This window comes from Triturus cristatus, chromosome 2_1 (assembly GCF_964204655.1).
Source record: "Triturus cristatus chromosome 2_1, aTriCri1.1, whole genome shotgun sequence".
NCBI lineage: Eukaryota > Metazoa > Chordata > Amphibia > Caudata > Salamandridae > Triturus > Triturus cristatus.
Window position 1 is genome coordinate 7,460,883 of NC_140581.1, and position 14,718 is coordinate 7,475,600.

General features: G+C 48.3%; 1 protein-coding gene across 1 annotated transcript in view; it reads left to right on the forward strand.

Moving 5' to 3' along the window:
- The first annotated feature begins 462 nt into the window (after positions 1-462).
- Positions 463-14,718, forward strand: part of LOC146863599 (uncharacterized) — a 479,196-nt gene continuing 464,940 nt past the window's right edge. Inside the window, exons 1-2 of the mRNA XM_085627619.1 lie at positions 463-780; positions 12,329-12,484. Coding sequence (XP_085483745.1) covers positions 12,395-12,484 — 90 coding nt within the window. The 5' untranslated portion in view covers positions 463-780; positions 12,329-12,394. The remainder of the gene's footprint in view (positions 781-12,328; positions 12,485-14,718) is intronic.

Below are 14,718 nucleotides of genomic sequence, written 5' to 3' on the forward strand. Positions count from 1 at the left end.
AGGGGAATAAGGAATAAACAAACATTTTTTCCTGCACTGCAAAGAAAAAGAAATATCCACGCAGCAGATCAGTCGGCAAAGGGCGCCAAAGAAAGGATGTGTCCCTTTCGCCATGTGGAGATGAAGGGGTGAATAATAAACAAAGCCTCGTTAACATGGAAATGGTCTTTTAAAGACCTGTGAAGCACTCGGGTGCGGCTGCGATAATCTCTGAAACTGTCTGTGTGTGTACCTGGGAGGCTGACACACACGACAGGGGGGCGGGGGGGGGGGGGTTGAAGCAATTTGAGCCAAATGGATTGCCTTAAGCCCTCACTGCGAGGGCCAAGGCTCCTGTTTGGGTGGGCCTGGCTCACCCGGCCCACCCGCTAGAACCGGGCCTGGGCAAGGGGGGTAGGGAGTTTCAGGTATTAGACATCCTATTAGACATCCTGGGGTCCGACGTGCCATAGGGGGCGGGGTTTACAGATATTAGACATCCTGGGGGTCTGAAATTCAGTGGGGAAGCGGGAGGTGCAGATATTACACATCCTGGCCATGGCCTCCGCACTAGTGATACCGAAACCGATCCCAGCGCCGCTGCTTCCCTTCTTCGACGCCTGGTGATGCAGAGGGTCACAGGGGGAGCTCTCGCTCCAGTTCACAGCGGCCGTTTCATTCGTCCTGTGCTGAATCCTCAGGCTCGGGGACCTGCCGAGGATCAGCCCCTGCGTCCCTCCGATCCATAGCGCTGCTCTTCGGGCCGCCTAGCGCTGCAGCGCGAGAAGGACCTTGTCACAGGTGAGTTTGAGAGTAGCCGAAACCCACATTCCGCGGTTCATCCCGTACTGCCAGCATTTACCATTATTAGACCTGACAACGGGATGTGGCGCAACGGCCGGAGCCGTGGACTCGAGAGCTAGTTGTCCATGTTCGAGTCTCGGCGGCGATGCTCCTCCTGTGATCCTGCACAAATCACATCAATCGCCCTTCGCAGCTGTGCTGCGAGACCAGAAAGGCAAAGTGGATGTTAACAGTATTCCGGCCCTGATAAGAGAAACAGAGGAGGAACAGGCATTGGTAAATGCAGGAAAATATAATACAGCCAGGGCTTTAAGTGGGGGAGGGGGGCTCTATTTTCAGGCCTCAAAGGTCAAAGGTAGGGTGACCAGGCGTACCGGTTTTTGTTGGTGTTTCCGGTGAGCATGCACGCGCACTGCTTAAGGCCTGATGTCATTGTAGGGAAATATCCTCTCCTAAGTACACTGTCAGTTTTTTTTTTTTTTAACGGAGTTTTATATAGCGCAAACTTGACCCGAATCCAGTATCAGAGAGCTTTACATAATAGCACCAGTTGCGGTACATGAGGATACATTAATTTTTTTGTAGTTGGTACTTAATAAATATACCTTTTTGCCTATTTTATTATTCTTTGCTGGATGCGACTTCATGATTTTCTTAAGCACACAATACTAGTTATCTTGATTTAGACCACGCCCCTATTCGGATAGGCCACACCCCTTTCAGAAATTTACCACGCCCCTTTTAGAGCACCTCCAGTTTTTCACCCCACTTAAAGCTCTGGCTACAGCCAATAGAAATTTAGCAAAATCAGTGGTCGAAGTGGGCGGGATCGGCAGGGCACGGTGTGCCCCTACTTTTTTAATTCCATAGATTCTGTGCCCCTACTTTTTTCTTTTAAACATGCGTCTCAGGACGACAGAAATAGCCAAGGCCTACAGATAAGGCTCGGCGTTCGTGGCCATTTGGGGACAGACGGGTGGGCAGAGAAGAAAAAGGAGTCTGTCTTTTCCTCTTTACCCAGAGAAGACAAGGACAGAGCCCACTTCTGCTCTGCCGCTGGGAGCTGCCCCCTCTCTCTTTCTTCCTCTTATTCCCTCTCTTTGCGTCTAGCTCCTCCGAACTTAGTGAAAACGTAACTTCAAGAAACGGTTCTCAGCCTCTCTTTCCTCCTTTCGTTTATTTGTTGCCCTGTAAAATGGATCCAAAAAAGAATAACACTTTTGCTGGAAATCTCATCTTTTTTGATATTTTCCTATTCCAAAGTACAGCCTCAGGAATAAAAGGTTCAAAATATGAAAAATAAACAAATAACGAAATAAAGCAAGACAGAGTGGTGGCAAAGTGGCCAGGTTGGTTTTATTCAGACCCAAACACATTAGCGCCACTTTACAGAGTTTGCCAGTGAAGCGCTACTTTTGTTTTCTTGTCTTTCCTTGAACAGCATTGCTTTCCCCCGGGTGGGGGGGGGGGGGGGATGCACCAATCCTGAAGGTGCTGCAGTGCCTGATTGAGGGGTGGATTGGAAAACAAAATATGTTCCGCGGCTCTGTGTTAAGGGATGTGGTCTTTCTTAAACCACGCTGCTTATGCTTTGTAAGGATATAAGCAATGGACAGTGAAATGGGTCCCTTTTGGGCCTGTAGTCGTGTCCTTAACTTTTCAGCCAAAAGCGCTCACTGATTTCTGAATTGTGAGTCTAAAAGCGTTCTGGTAACCGATGTAGTTCCTGCTTGCATTTCATTCCCTTGGGTGTTTGCTCTTTCCTGGATGTTGTTACTTTTTTTCAGGCGGCATATTGCTCTTGTCTAGTGCGTAATTTCAATTGAGTTGCATCCAGGTGTTTATAACGGGGCACAATTGGGTTGTAGTTGAAGGCAGTGTGAGTTTCTTTCAGTGGGGCAGTATGGTGTACAGTGGGAGAGGATGTGGCACTATGGCCAGAGCTGCTGAATTTGGAACTGGGGAACTGGGTTCAGCCTTAATAACCAGTCCACCAGACCACTCTCCTGAGAGAGCACATTCCCATGCTAGACCTTAGAAGCGCTGGTGTCTTAGCAGCAGCAGGTGAGCCCTAGCGGTGGCAAGTGTGGGTTAACCTTGAAGGCCTGTCCACCACTATCCATGAAGTTCACCTCCAGTCTTGGGGACAGACCTATGAAGCAGCACACCATAGAGTGACAGTGACTTTGTCACTGAAGTCACAGGACCCCTGAGAAGGGCCGGCTCTAGGGCAGTGTGTGCGGTGTGACCGCACCGGGTGCTGACTTTGGGTGGGGGCATCCTGTTTGCAAGTATATTATGGTTTTAAAAGCGCTTGCTGGCTCCTTCCTGCCTCCAGCAATTTTCAGCAACATGACGACTCCGGTGATTAATGTTCTTCCTAGAGAGAGAGAGATCAGAGTTTTGTCTAGTGGAAGTTTTGACTCATGGAAAGGTAGCACAGAGGGATAATGTGCCTGCTGCAAGGAACATATACCATGCAGATCACAAAGTGCACATAATACAAATAGGCCAGTGGGCCACTGCTTTTGTCAGAGAGACCCTATTGTTACTTGCAGTTTATAAGTTCAAATCCTAACATAGAACCGTGAGCTATTAAACTATACTGCCTACCAGTATGGTTGTCATGTGACTCCTACACCTTGTAGTCCTTAGTCTTATGTAACATTTCCAATACAGTGATTTACACACGTATGATTGATTGTCTCTGTGTAATGTGTGTGAGGGGCTCTGTAAATCAAATTAAATATATCTGAGAGAGAGTGGAAATGGAGACTTGAGGGGCACTGTTAAAGGGTGGAATTGAGGGAATCCATGGCAGAGGTGGTCGTTGGGGGGCGCTAACAAACATTGTTGCACAGGGCACCACCAGCGCTAAAGCTGGCCCTACCCTCGAGGCAAGTCCGCCCCACCCATATGTATCTCCATTGGCCTTGTTTCAGCAGTAGTAGCTGCAACTCACCAGGGATCGGCAATGCAGGACTTGTACACACACACTACATTTGCAAACTTCACAGTCACTCCGCTTCATGCACAAGCACTTTTAACATGTGCTGCCTGCTTGGGGGCCACTGGAATTGTGCAGCAAAGGAGGACAAATTATGTGACCCCAGTGCTGCGAGGTGGTAGGACTGGTGGTGTGACCCCAGTGCTGCGAGGTGGTAGGACTGGTGGTGTGACCCCAGTGCTGCGAGGTGATAGGACTGGTGGTGTGACCCCAGTGCTGCGAGGTGGTAGGACTGGTGGTGTGACCCCAGTGCTGCGAGGTGATAGGACTGGTGGTGTGACCCCAGTGCTGCGAGGTGATAGGACTGGCGGTGTGACCCCAGTGCTGCGAGGTGGTAGGACTGGTGGTGTGACCCCAGTGCTGCGAGTTGGTAGGACTGGCGGTGTGAACCCAGTGCTGTGAGGTGGTAGGACTGGTGGTGTGACCCCAGTGCTGCGAGGTGATAGGACTGGTGGTGTGACCCCAGTGCTGTGAGGTGGTAGGACTGGTGGTGTGACCCCAGTGCTGCGAGGTGGTAGGACTGGTGGTGTGACCCCAGTGCTGCGAGGTGATAGGACTGGTGGTGTGACCCCAGTGCTGCGAGGTGATAGGACTGGTGGTGTGACCCCAGTGGTGCGAGGTGGTAGGACTGGTGGTGTGACCCCAGTGCTGCGAGGTGGTAGGACTGGTGGTGTGACAATCTAGGGGAAAGCACAATTATATAAAAACAGTAGTATAAAAACACAGTAGTCACTGATAGTCAGACAAACGTGGTGGGGTTGTCAAAAGCCCCACAAGTCTATATGCATGCTCATAAGTATCAATGTGATAGAGATTTGCTGATAGACCCTGGAATGACATCCAGAAGGTGATTCAAGGGTTTCACTTTTGAGATTGTTCGTTATAGGTCTCGTTCGGAAATGGGGGAGAAAGAGGACTACAAATGAAGTGCCTTGCACAGTGGAAACTCAGTTTCTGGAGGTTCATTGGTATATATCGAGGTATGGGCGTCTCTTACTTTTCTATTTAAGAAATCCACAAAGTTGTTGCAGCGGGCCATGGATGGCTCAAGATCTGAAGCGGTGGAGGGGTTTATAGTTTGTGCGAGAACATCGAACATGAGCTTTAATCTCGTCTTTGCAGAGTTCACAGGAGCTCTGAAGTGAGAGGATTTGGCTCTATGGATTCAGTCTTTGTACAGTTTGTGCGCTATGCAAAGCTTATTCATACTCAGGGGAGAGGGTGCTAATCTACATTCTTTTTCACACTTTCTGATAAGCTTTCTTTCTTCGTAGAGTTCTTTTGAGAAGCTAAGATTGGAGGGATTTGGTCTAAATAATTTCCACTTCACTGGTGCAAATTTGTCAAAAAGGGTTTCCATGTAGAAGTTGTATTTGTCGGTGGCCTCATTAATATCAGGGTGGGGTGTAAACAAGTTTAGGGTTGGAAGGGCCATGATGGTCATGGCTTCTATTTCAAGGTTGGATGTGTCCCTGAACCATATTTTCTCTTTCTTGGTTGCCCAGCAGTTTTGTTGTAAGAGCCAGAGAGGGAGAATAGGATCTGCATGTGGTCCGACCAGTCGAATGGAATGGAGTCGTATGACTGTAGATTGGGGGAATTGGAGAATATCTTTTGTAGTGTGTGGGTTTAAGGCAGTGTTGTTGGAGATCATCGTCTTTGAGAAAGGCTGTACAGGTATCCACTAGGCTGTTACCCTCGATTCCCCAGTGGATGTTGAAGTCTCCAAGGAAGGATATGTTGTCTGAGCTGATCAGTTGAGAGGTGAAGAGATCCATACATTCCTCGATGACGGAATTGTTATTTTGTCAAATATGTTTATTAACATTTGAGATCATGCAAGCACATTACAGTCAGCAATCAACACTTACGTAAAACCTCCAACTGGACAGCTTTCCTAGTATAGCCATGCCCACTGGTACCTGATGACATACTCTCTGAATTGATGACGGAATTGTTATGACCTAGTAGATGGTAAATCACATTCAGTTTGATGTTGGAGGTAGTGGATGTGGGCATTGCCACCGACATGCGTCGAAAGACTGAAACTGAGCCGTTTGGAAGATCCTGCATCTTAGTCAGTTTCAGTGAATGAGTGCGAGACCTCTGCCTAGTCTATCTTCCCTGTCTCTACGTAAGATGGTGTAATTGGATGCAGTAGAATGTCTGTAGCGTGGTTAGATGAGTTGTTGAGCCACGTTTCAGTGAGGATCAGGATATCAAGTTCATGGTCCAGGATCGAGGCCGATAAGACTGTTTGACTCAGACCGACAATTGTGTAGCGTGCAGTTCAGGGATAACCTGTTGACTTTCTGGTTAGGGTGTTCAGGGAGGGAGGTTGGGATTTGTATCAAGTTAAGAGGGGGTGAATGTACACCGGGTTGGTGTGTGTTAGTTTGACTGCGGTCTGAGATAATGGTGGAGATCGGATCGCCCACTACTGGAATAGAGGGTGGGAACTTGAAGCTGCGTAACTCTCTAGGAGATAGGATAGGTCTGAGAGGGCTATGGTAGATTGTGTCCGTTTGGGTCTGGGTAGACGGCTGTCTCTCTGTATGTACGAGGGTGTAGGGTGAAGGGTCATTGGTGGGTGAAGGAAGGAGCAGCAAGAGGAGGATAGAGAGATGCTTGGATGGGAAGAGTCGATGAGAGGATGTTGATTCTTCGAGAGAGGTGTGAGAACGAGGAAAGGAGCTTATTGAGCAGAGGCCAGTCGTGTTAATTAGGAAGGACCTCAATACCTGGCACTTTAGATGATCCCAGCAGCCAACAAAGCCACACCCCCGGTGAGTAGCCGCACTTCACAAGCCTCTGATTGACTGATTGATTGATGATTGGGGAGATGTGGCTATCTGGTGTTAGGGGAAGTTATGGCAGTGGGCAAAGAAGCGGGAGAGGGGCGGGGAGGCATATGGGTCGACTGTGGGGCGGAGCAGAGGATGGGAAGGGCGACCTGAGGGGAGATCCTGGTGTGTGGGAGGGTGGAGATGGTCTGTGAGGGGTGTGTTCATGGTCTGGTGTTAGCTGTGAGCAATGGGCTGAGGGGGGCACGTCTGACTGCAGGGGAGCCCAGTGAGAGGGGATGTCTGGGTGGACCATAAGGGGTGGGGTTGTGGGTGAGGAGTGTTAGGGATGAATAGAGAGTGGGAGCGTGAAGGATCATCCTAGGGCTTGAGAGTGAGATAAAGGAGGTCGATCGTGGCCAGGATTGTGTCGTTGGCTTGGAACACGATTTTCCCGCTGTTGTAGATGGAGACAACAAGGTTGCCCGAGAGGCCAAAGGGAGAAAAGCATTTGAGTAGGGCATGCTAGAGAGAGAGGAGGAGGGGAGAAAATTGCATAGGGCCTGATCCCTATGTCAGTGTTGTGTGTGAAGAGGAGAAGGTCGGTTCTGAGGGCACCTTTGCATTGGCAATGATATTGGTCTGCGAAGAGGGTTTCCGGGTGGTCTCTCAGCGTCCTATGTTTCAGCTTTTGCTTTGCATATTTGGAAAGATTTGGGGGTATTTGATCTTGAAAACATTGGTGCCAGGCATAGACAGGCGCAATGGTGGGGAGCTGGGGCCCATGGGTGTCTCTGTCATGTTAGGGGGGGGTACAAGATGGATGATGATAGGAATGATTTAGATAACCATTGCTAGGGCTTGGGTGCCCTCACTCGGATAGCACCATGATTTTACGTCCTGCAGGTCCAAGATGGGACAGTCAATCAGTAGTGCAAGTGAAGGGTAGGCGTCCCTCCCAGACTCCCCAGGAAGGATCCCACAATGCTCCATTTATAACTTTGCTCTCGTGTTTTTTCTAAAGGACCGCAGAGGCAGGCAGGGAGAGATTGCAGTTGGGTGTCTCCCTGTAGGTTTAGTAGGATTTGTGCTACCTCAGCAGTAACTGAAGCCCCTGCGCCTGCTTCTCCAGCTGTACTCCCCATTGTAGAGGGGGGCAAAAAGAGAGTAGACACTCCTCCTGGCCTCCCCAGGAAGGCCCACACACCATTTTTGTCCATGGGACTGCATATATGCCCCTGTGGTGTCTACATCGATTCTTAGACATTGCAAGTGGACAGGGATGCCATCTTGAGTGTATGTGCTGGGCACTGGTGATTACAAGATGGTTTCCCTGAAACCAAAGATGTTTGGTATCAAGCATCTCGCATTATTAAGCCCACGCTGATTTCAGTGATGGATTTATTAATACATGCACCCAGAGGGTACCTTGGAGGTACCCCCCAAAACCTACTAGTCCTCTAGTGTGCTGACTGACTGGTCCAGTCCAGCCTGCCACCACAGGTGCACTTCTGACCCTCGGTGGTGAGATCCAGCGCTCTCAGAGTTCAAGAACAATGCCTGCTCTGGCAGGAGGTGTTTACACCTCCAGCAGGATGGCTAGTAAATCAGCCAGCACACCAAGGCCAGGGGCATCAAAGATTCTGCTACCTTTGATATGCGACTCTGGCTTCCCCAAGACCATGAGGCCCATTTGGCACCAGGACAGGGGGGAAATCAGCTATGCTGGAGGCATGGATCACACCAGGTCAGACACAGCCCTAAGTTGAGCTTCCTGATGTGCCCCACACAAGCACATTTCCACCATCTTGGTAATGGAGGAATTAGGAAGTCTGGGACAGGGTAATTCCCATTTCCCACAGGAAGTGGTCATATAGGGGGCGCTGGCTAAGTAGCCCATTGGCTACTACTATTCGCTCCCCTAACACCCTTAAATGAGTATTTAGGTGACCCTCTGCCACCAGGAATTCAGATTCACATGATTAAAGAAGAAGAAGACAACAAATAGCTGATCAACACTAGAATTGGTTACTTGCTGTGGTCTTTTGGCACCAAACCTTGCCTGCCCGCTCCTTTCTCAACAGTTGCAAAAAACCCAACTCATTCTGCAGCTGGGCAGCCTCCAAAATCCACAGAGACCTGCCAGCACTTTGAAAACCAGCCAGCTTCTCCCTTGATGTGTAGGAGTCACTTCCCTGCAGCCTGAAGCCGCTGACCGTGATGCCCAGTTCAATGAAGCTGTTCACCACTAGGTCCACCAATGCAATAGCAACCCAGGAGTAGGTCAGCATACTCAAAGAGGTCAGATCCACCTTCCCACCAACTTTAGAGATGCCAGGATCACTACGAGCCTCCCTGCACCAATACCCCAGTTAACGGGCCTCTTGCTGCGACCAACGCTTGTTTACAGTCCAATCCGGACTCCAACAACCCAAAGAATGACCAGCACCGCAGAGGCCAGCACTGAGAGTGGTCCAGCTATCCTGTTTTGTTCCCCTTCTTCAGGTCTAACCGAGAACCGTGAGCGTCTTTTACACATGAGGACCAGCTGAAAAAGACCCTCTTCACCCGAGCTCCCGGCCCGGGACTATGAAGACTGACTCTCCCTCCCTTGCTCCCAGGACCTCCACGAACTGAGTCCCTCATTGGGGGCTCCCGGACTTATTCCTAAGTCCCCCTTTGCAGCCCATTTCTAGTTGGCCCCCTCTTTTCTTACGGTGTAGCGCGCAAGGCTACCAACCCGTCCAGCACCTCAGCACCTGGACACTCCAGGGCAGGTAAACCCGAACTGGTGTTGGATCTTGGGACCATGGCTCCCTAATACCTTATGGCTCCCTAATAACTTAAGTCCTAAAAAGGACCCTTGAAATCCTATTGCAATTATCTGTATACAGTAAATGTTCCTGTATAGGATAGCTTTACCACACTTTTTGCTAACTTTTGTCAAATTTGTAAATGTGATAATTTGAAAAGTACTTATCTAATTCCGAAGTTCTTGGTGTTAAAATATATATAACATGTGAGTTATTTTTCTAAATTGGTGTGGATCTCTTTCTTGAGTGCATGCATCATTTATTGACTCTGTGTGCCCAACAAATGACAAACACTCTCCTCTGATGAGCCTAAGGCTGCTCGACCACACTACAACAAATAGAGCGCCGTGGGACAGTTAAAGCGAGCCCCTGTCCCCTCGTGAGAGATACCTGGACTCTTTACACAGCGTGCCTCTTTTTTGTATACTATGAAAATTCTGTTGATGATCTTCTTGATGACTTTGGCTGGGAAGGGGAGCAGAGAGATGAGTCTGTAGTTGCTGAATACTTTGGATTCAGCTGAGGGGTTTTTGAGGAGGGCGGTGATTTTGATGTGTTTCCAGCTATTTGGGAAGGTGGTTGTCCCAAGGGAGGTATTGATTGATGTGAGTGCAGCACTGATCGTGCCTCTTCCCAGGTTGGAGATATGGTGGGGGTAGGGTTCTGTGGGCACCTCTGAGTGGACCGCCTTCATTATCGCTGCGGTGTCCTCGATGGATAGTTGGTTCCACGCTGTCAGGTGGTAGTCTTTGGTTAATGAGGTTATCAGGCTGTGAAGGTCGATGAGGGGGTGGACAGGATTTGAAGTTGCTGTAGATCTTGGTAATCTTTTCATGGAAGAAGTTGCAGAGGTTGTTGCAGAGTTCTTGTGTAGGGGTGCTTGTTTGGGTTGTGGCTGTTGGATTGGTGAATTTCTTGTCAATGACGAAAAGTTCCTTGCCGAGTTGGAGCAAGTGGCTTTTTCTGCTTCTGGTGACATGCAGTTATCTTCATTATTTGGAGTGTTTGCAGGGTCTTTGCTATTTTCAGAGTCTGTGCTGTTGCAGGTGTACAGCTTTGAGATGTTGTGCAGAAGTATTTTTTTGATGTGTTTTTGGTTTTCTTCATGATCATGTTTTTAAGGAAACCACATTGTGTCTTTACAGGTACAAAAATTGGTCTGCAGATATTAGTGACTCTGGTCTCTCCTTGTAAATCCAGATTACAAAAGAAACAAGTTTGCCTTTGACAATTAAAACGCCTGAGAAAGATGTTACCCTATGTGACACAGGAACAGCTTGCTTCGGCTGTGACAGCACTAGGCTGTTCTCCTAGAATGTTCTGGATCTGGACAGCCCCAAGAAATAACTCTCTAACATCAAATCAAATGGCACTTTGAAAAACTAGAAATGGGACCAGGAACACTTTATCAAGAATTAAAATCTAGTTGGAGTTGAACACCTGGGTAATGTGTGTAACAGACATAGAGATGACGGAGAAAGTAACATTGATGGTTGTGTTCAGGAGGTGTTCTCAGCAGCTCATTGCTACTAAAAGCCCCTCCCTGAAGATCTAAAGACTGTCCTGTCTCCAACCTCTCCCAACACTGCCTCATCCGCATCCTGTGCCATGCTAAAGCTGGGACATTCACACACATCACACTGTGCTTTGTAATCAGCACTGTGAGCTCAACTTTAGACATCCATTCCAGCATTTGCTGAATCTCCTTTGATATTTGTGTTATTTACTCCCATCCTGTGCTCTTCCAACCCCAGAGCTGATCAGTGTCCTTGCTGAAGTGGTGGTCTAGTGGTAGCCTAGCACCAGACGCACTGTTAGCCTGTTCCTAGCGCCTGTCAGAAGTATCTAATATAGCACTCTCTCACGAGCCAATGATGTTTCTTTCTACAGTTTTGCACCCTCAGACTCTAGGTTAACCCAAAACACCTATTTTCCTGTCCTGCACTCTGTGAACCTCTTTTCACAGATCAGAAGCCCTTTCTTTGAAACTCACACCCTGCCACATACCACCCAGTCACCTCTAGCTCATCAGTAAATCTCAACAAGCAGCTGTGTGAACGCACGTCTCCCATGACTAGTCACACCTAACTCATCAGTGCCATAAACCACAAAGAGACTCTGGGACATGCTTTGATTGACTTTATCAAGAGCACAACGCTGATCCCAGTAACCAACAATAACCAATAGCCACTAACCTTTGGTTCAGGAGCACCGTGCAGCCCAGCATAAAGCGCTTCAATGCCTCATCAGGAGTAGTAAGCGCTACATAAATGCTATTACAACACAGTGCAATGCTACAGGTTTCTGCTTCCACTCATGGTGTTGAGTTGGGTTTTTTCAGTCCTTGGACTCTCAAATAGGAATATCCCTGGTGCTGGGTTTGCTGAACTTGTGTTTGCTGCTGGGAGTGTTTACTGTATTCTTCCGGTACCTTTGCTGCCATGTGAGGTTGTCTTACAGGTGTGTGGGGGATTTGTACATGTTGTCCCATCTTACAGGTGTGTGGGGGATTTGTACATGTTGTCCCATCTTACAGGTGTGTGGGGGATTTGTACATGTTGTCCCATCTTACAGGTGTGTGGGGGATTTGTACATGTTGTCCCATCTTACAGGTGTGTGGGGGATTTGTAGATGTTGTCCCATGCCGTTGTTCCAATCACTGTCTTAGTTATTGGTGCTTTTGTTCAGCATCTCCAGGTGCTGTGGCTGCGTTCAGCTCTCCGCCTGGGCTGCGGATCTTGCACAATGTATTTTATGTTTCTCCTGCGGGGGTCTCTGTGTAACTTTCACATCTGGGGGCACCTGCTTTAGTCCCTCCCATTCGTATCTATTAGAGTTTACATGCAAGTGCATGTGATGCTGCCCGTTGTGCAGGTTGTGTTATCAATCATTGTCTCCTTCTGCCCTACCCTTCTTCATGTGCACATGTCTTGATTCCACAGGGACCCCTGGCCTGTAGCTGCCACAGCATCCTCGGAGCACCAGAGGTGAGAAGCTGGGCGCCCACCATGGGGAATTACTGCGTGACCCTGGTCAACGAGACCCCTTACCATTTCAGCTATGGGCGCACGTATCTGGGCAGCGAGTGGGACATTCGGGTGAGTATCAGGCTGCAAGGCACCGGCACGCTGAGCATGCAGCTCAGAAATGAATACAAGTTGAAGACGTACAGTGTTAGGCCTGGAATGGGAGAGTGGCAGGTATAAGGCTTTGAACATGGGGGCCAGTGGAGGGTGTGCAGCCTCGAATAGAAAGATGGGAGACATGGAATACAAGAAGGCCAAGGTATGTTTCCAGTATAGTAGTGTTTGTTTTGCAACATTTGCATAGCACTCTTAGTGCCTCCATGTGGAGCACTGAAGCGCTTGTTCACATTGGGAGCCTTCTAGGGTGTGTGATGGCAAGAGATGTGTCTTTAATTTGGATCCTATGTGAGAAGTGTTCCTATGTCGTGTGTGGTAAGCTGGTATCCAAGCTATGCGCAGATGCGTAGCAGCGTTTTCATTGTGTATAAGATGCTTTTCATTACCTTGTTGTCATGGTATGAAAGATAGTTCTAAGTCCAAGTTTACCCCTTGGTTTCCATCTTCTCTTGATGTTGTTGGAGAGGCCTTGAGCTCCGTGGGACATATGGTGGTGGACTGGTATTTGTGCCACTGTCCACCAGCCATGATCTGTTTTTGTGGTGTTGAGCTTTAAGTCTCTACCCATCATCTACGTATTTATGGAGCAAAGGTAGTCATTAAGTTTATCCGTTTGGGGAGTGGTGCCATCTTGGTTTGGGAGGAAGTGGATTAACTTGTATTCAGATGCCATAATCGTGGACCAGGTTGGAGGCCAATCTATGCATAAAGTTACAAGTGGGTCTTGAAGGAGCATCTTCATGCAAATGCTCAAACCTCTGACTACTAGTAGGTACCTATACACCCCAACCTTTCATTGAGTTTGGAGGCACCCCAATGGATCTGCTTGGGTGACGATGACCCTCGCGATCGATGATATTGGAATGAGTATCTGCCACATTCCACACATTTGTAAGGTTTTTCCTGTGGTGGGCAGTCTGTGGGATGTGTCAATGTTTCCCTTGTAAGGAAAAGCTTGTGATATTCAGGACATTTATATGGCTTCTGCCAATGTGACTTCTCTGATGTAATGATAGAAGACGCTTTTGTTTGAGTGTCTTCTCAGTTTCATTGCATGTATGTGTCCTCAGACTTGCCTGGGCTGGCAAGTGTTACACGATAGTCATTTGCCCTGAATACTTTGTCAAATTGAGAAGATCTATACAGTCTCTCATTCACGTGGGCAGTATGTTTCTCACAGCATTCTGGTGTGTTCATCATTGAAGAAAAAGAATCCAGTGAAATGTTATCTTGTGGTGAATTATGAAAACTACAGATGTTAATAATCAAAACCCCATTAGAAGGAAAGTTTACCTCATTAGTGTGAACAGGCAAACACCAACAAACAGATTTCCTTGCACTCCCTCAGAGGAAAATGCCACCCAAGGAAACGTAATGAGTCAACACCAGCACAACGTGGACTTTGATAGACTAGAACAGCAAAAGTGTGGCTCTTAAATTGCCTAGTCTCTTTAGAGACAATGGCTGCAAACCACATCAACTGAGGTGAAACACCTAAGTGTGGTCATGGATTCCAGCCTTCCTGAAAGTGACTAGAGATGCATTCTTCATGATGAGAATGCTCAAACCTAACTTCCCTTGGGTCTTCAGCACCTGATGCAGGCATCAGTAAGTTAAGTGGTGTCTGGTCTAGGTGAGGAAGCTTTTGCACGTCTTTCACAGTACAGAAACAACACTCATTGCCACCACAGGTGACATTAGCATGATCCTAGACAGAGAGGAAGTGGCAGCCTCATTCTCTCTTCAGCTTCTGACATGGTCTCTCACCTCATCCTCCTAAGGCACCGGCACAAGATTGGCATCCAAGAACACATTCTCCCCTGATCTGCTCCTTAACAGAGAGATCTCGAGATGCCAGCCTGGAACCTTACTCCCCAGAAGCCTGTAAACTCATTTGTGGAGTACCTCAAACCTCGTCCCACAGCCTCACCTTCTTCAACACTTATGTGTTCCTCTGGTCTACATCGTCCATGCACATGACATCAACATCCTCTCCTACACAGAGAGCATGCAACTCATGCTCTCCCTCTCTGACAAGACCCGAAATCCATGACTAAAGTAGCTAACTGGATAAAAGCAAATGCCTCAAGCTCAACACCGACAAGACAGAAGTGATGATCTTTGGCAAGAACACCTCTCCATGGGACTCCAAATGGCCGAACTCAGTCCCACGCTCATGGCCAGCTTTC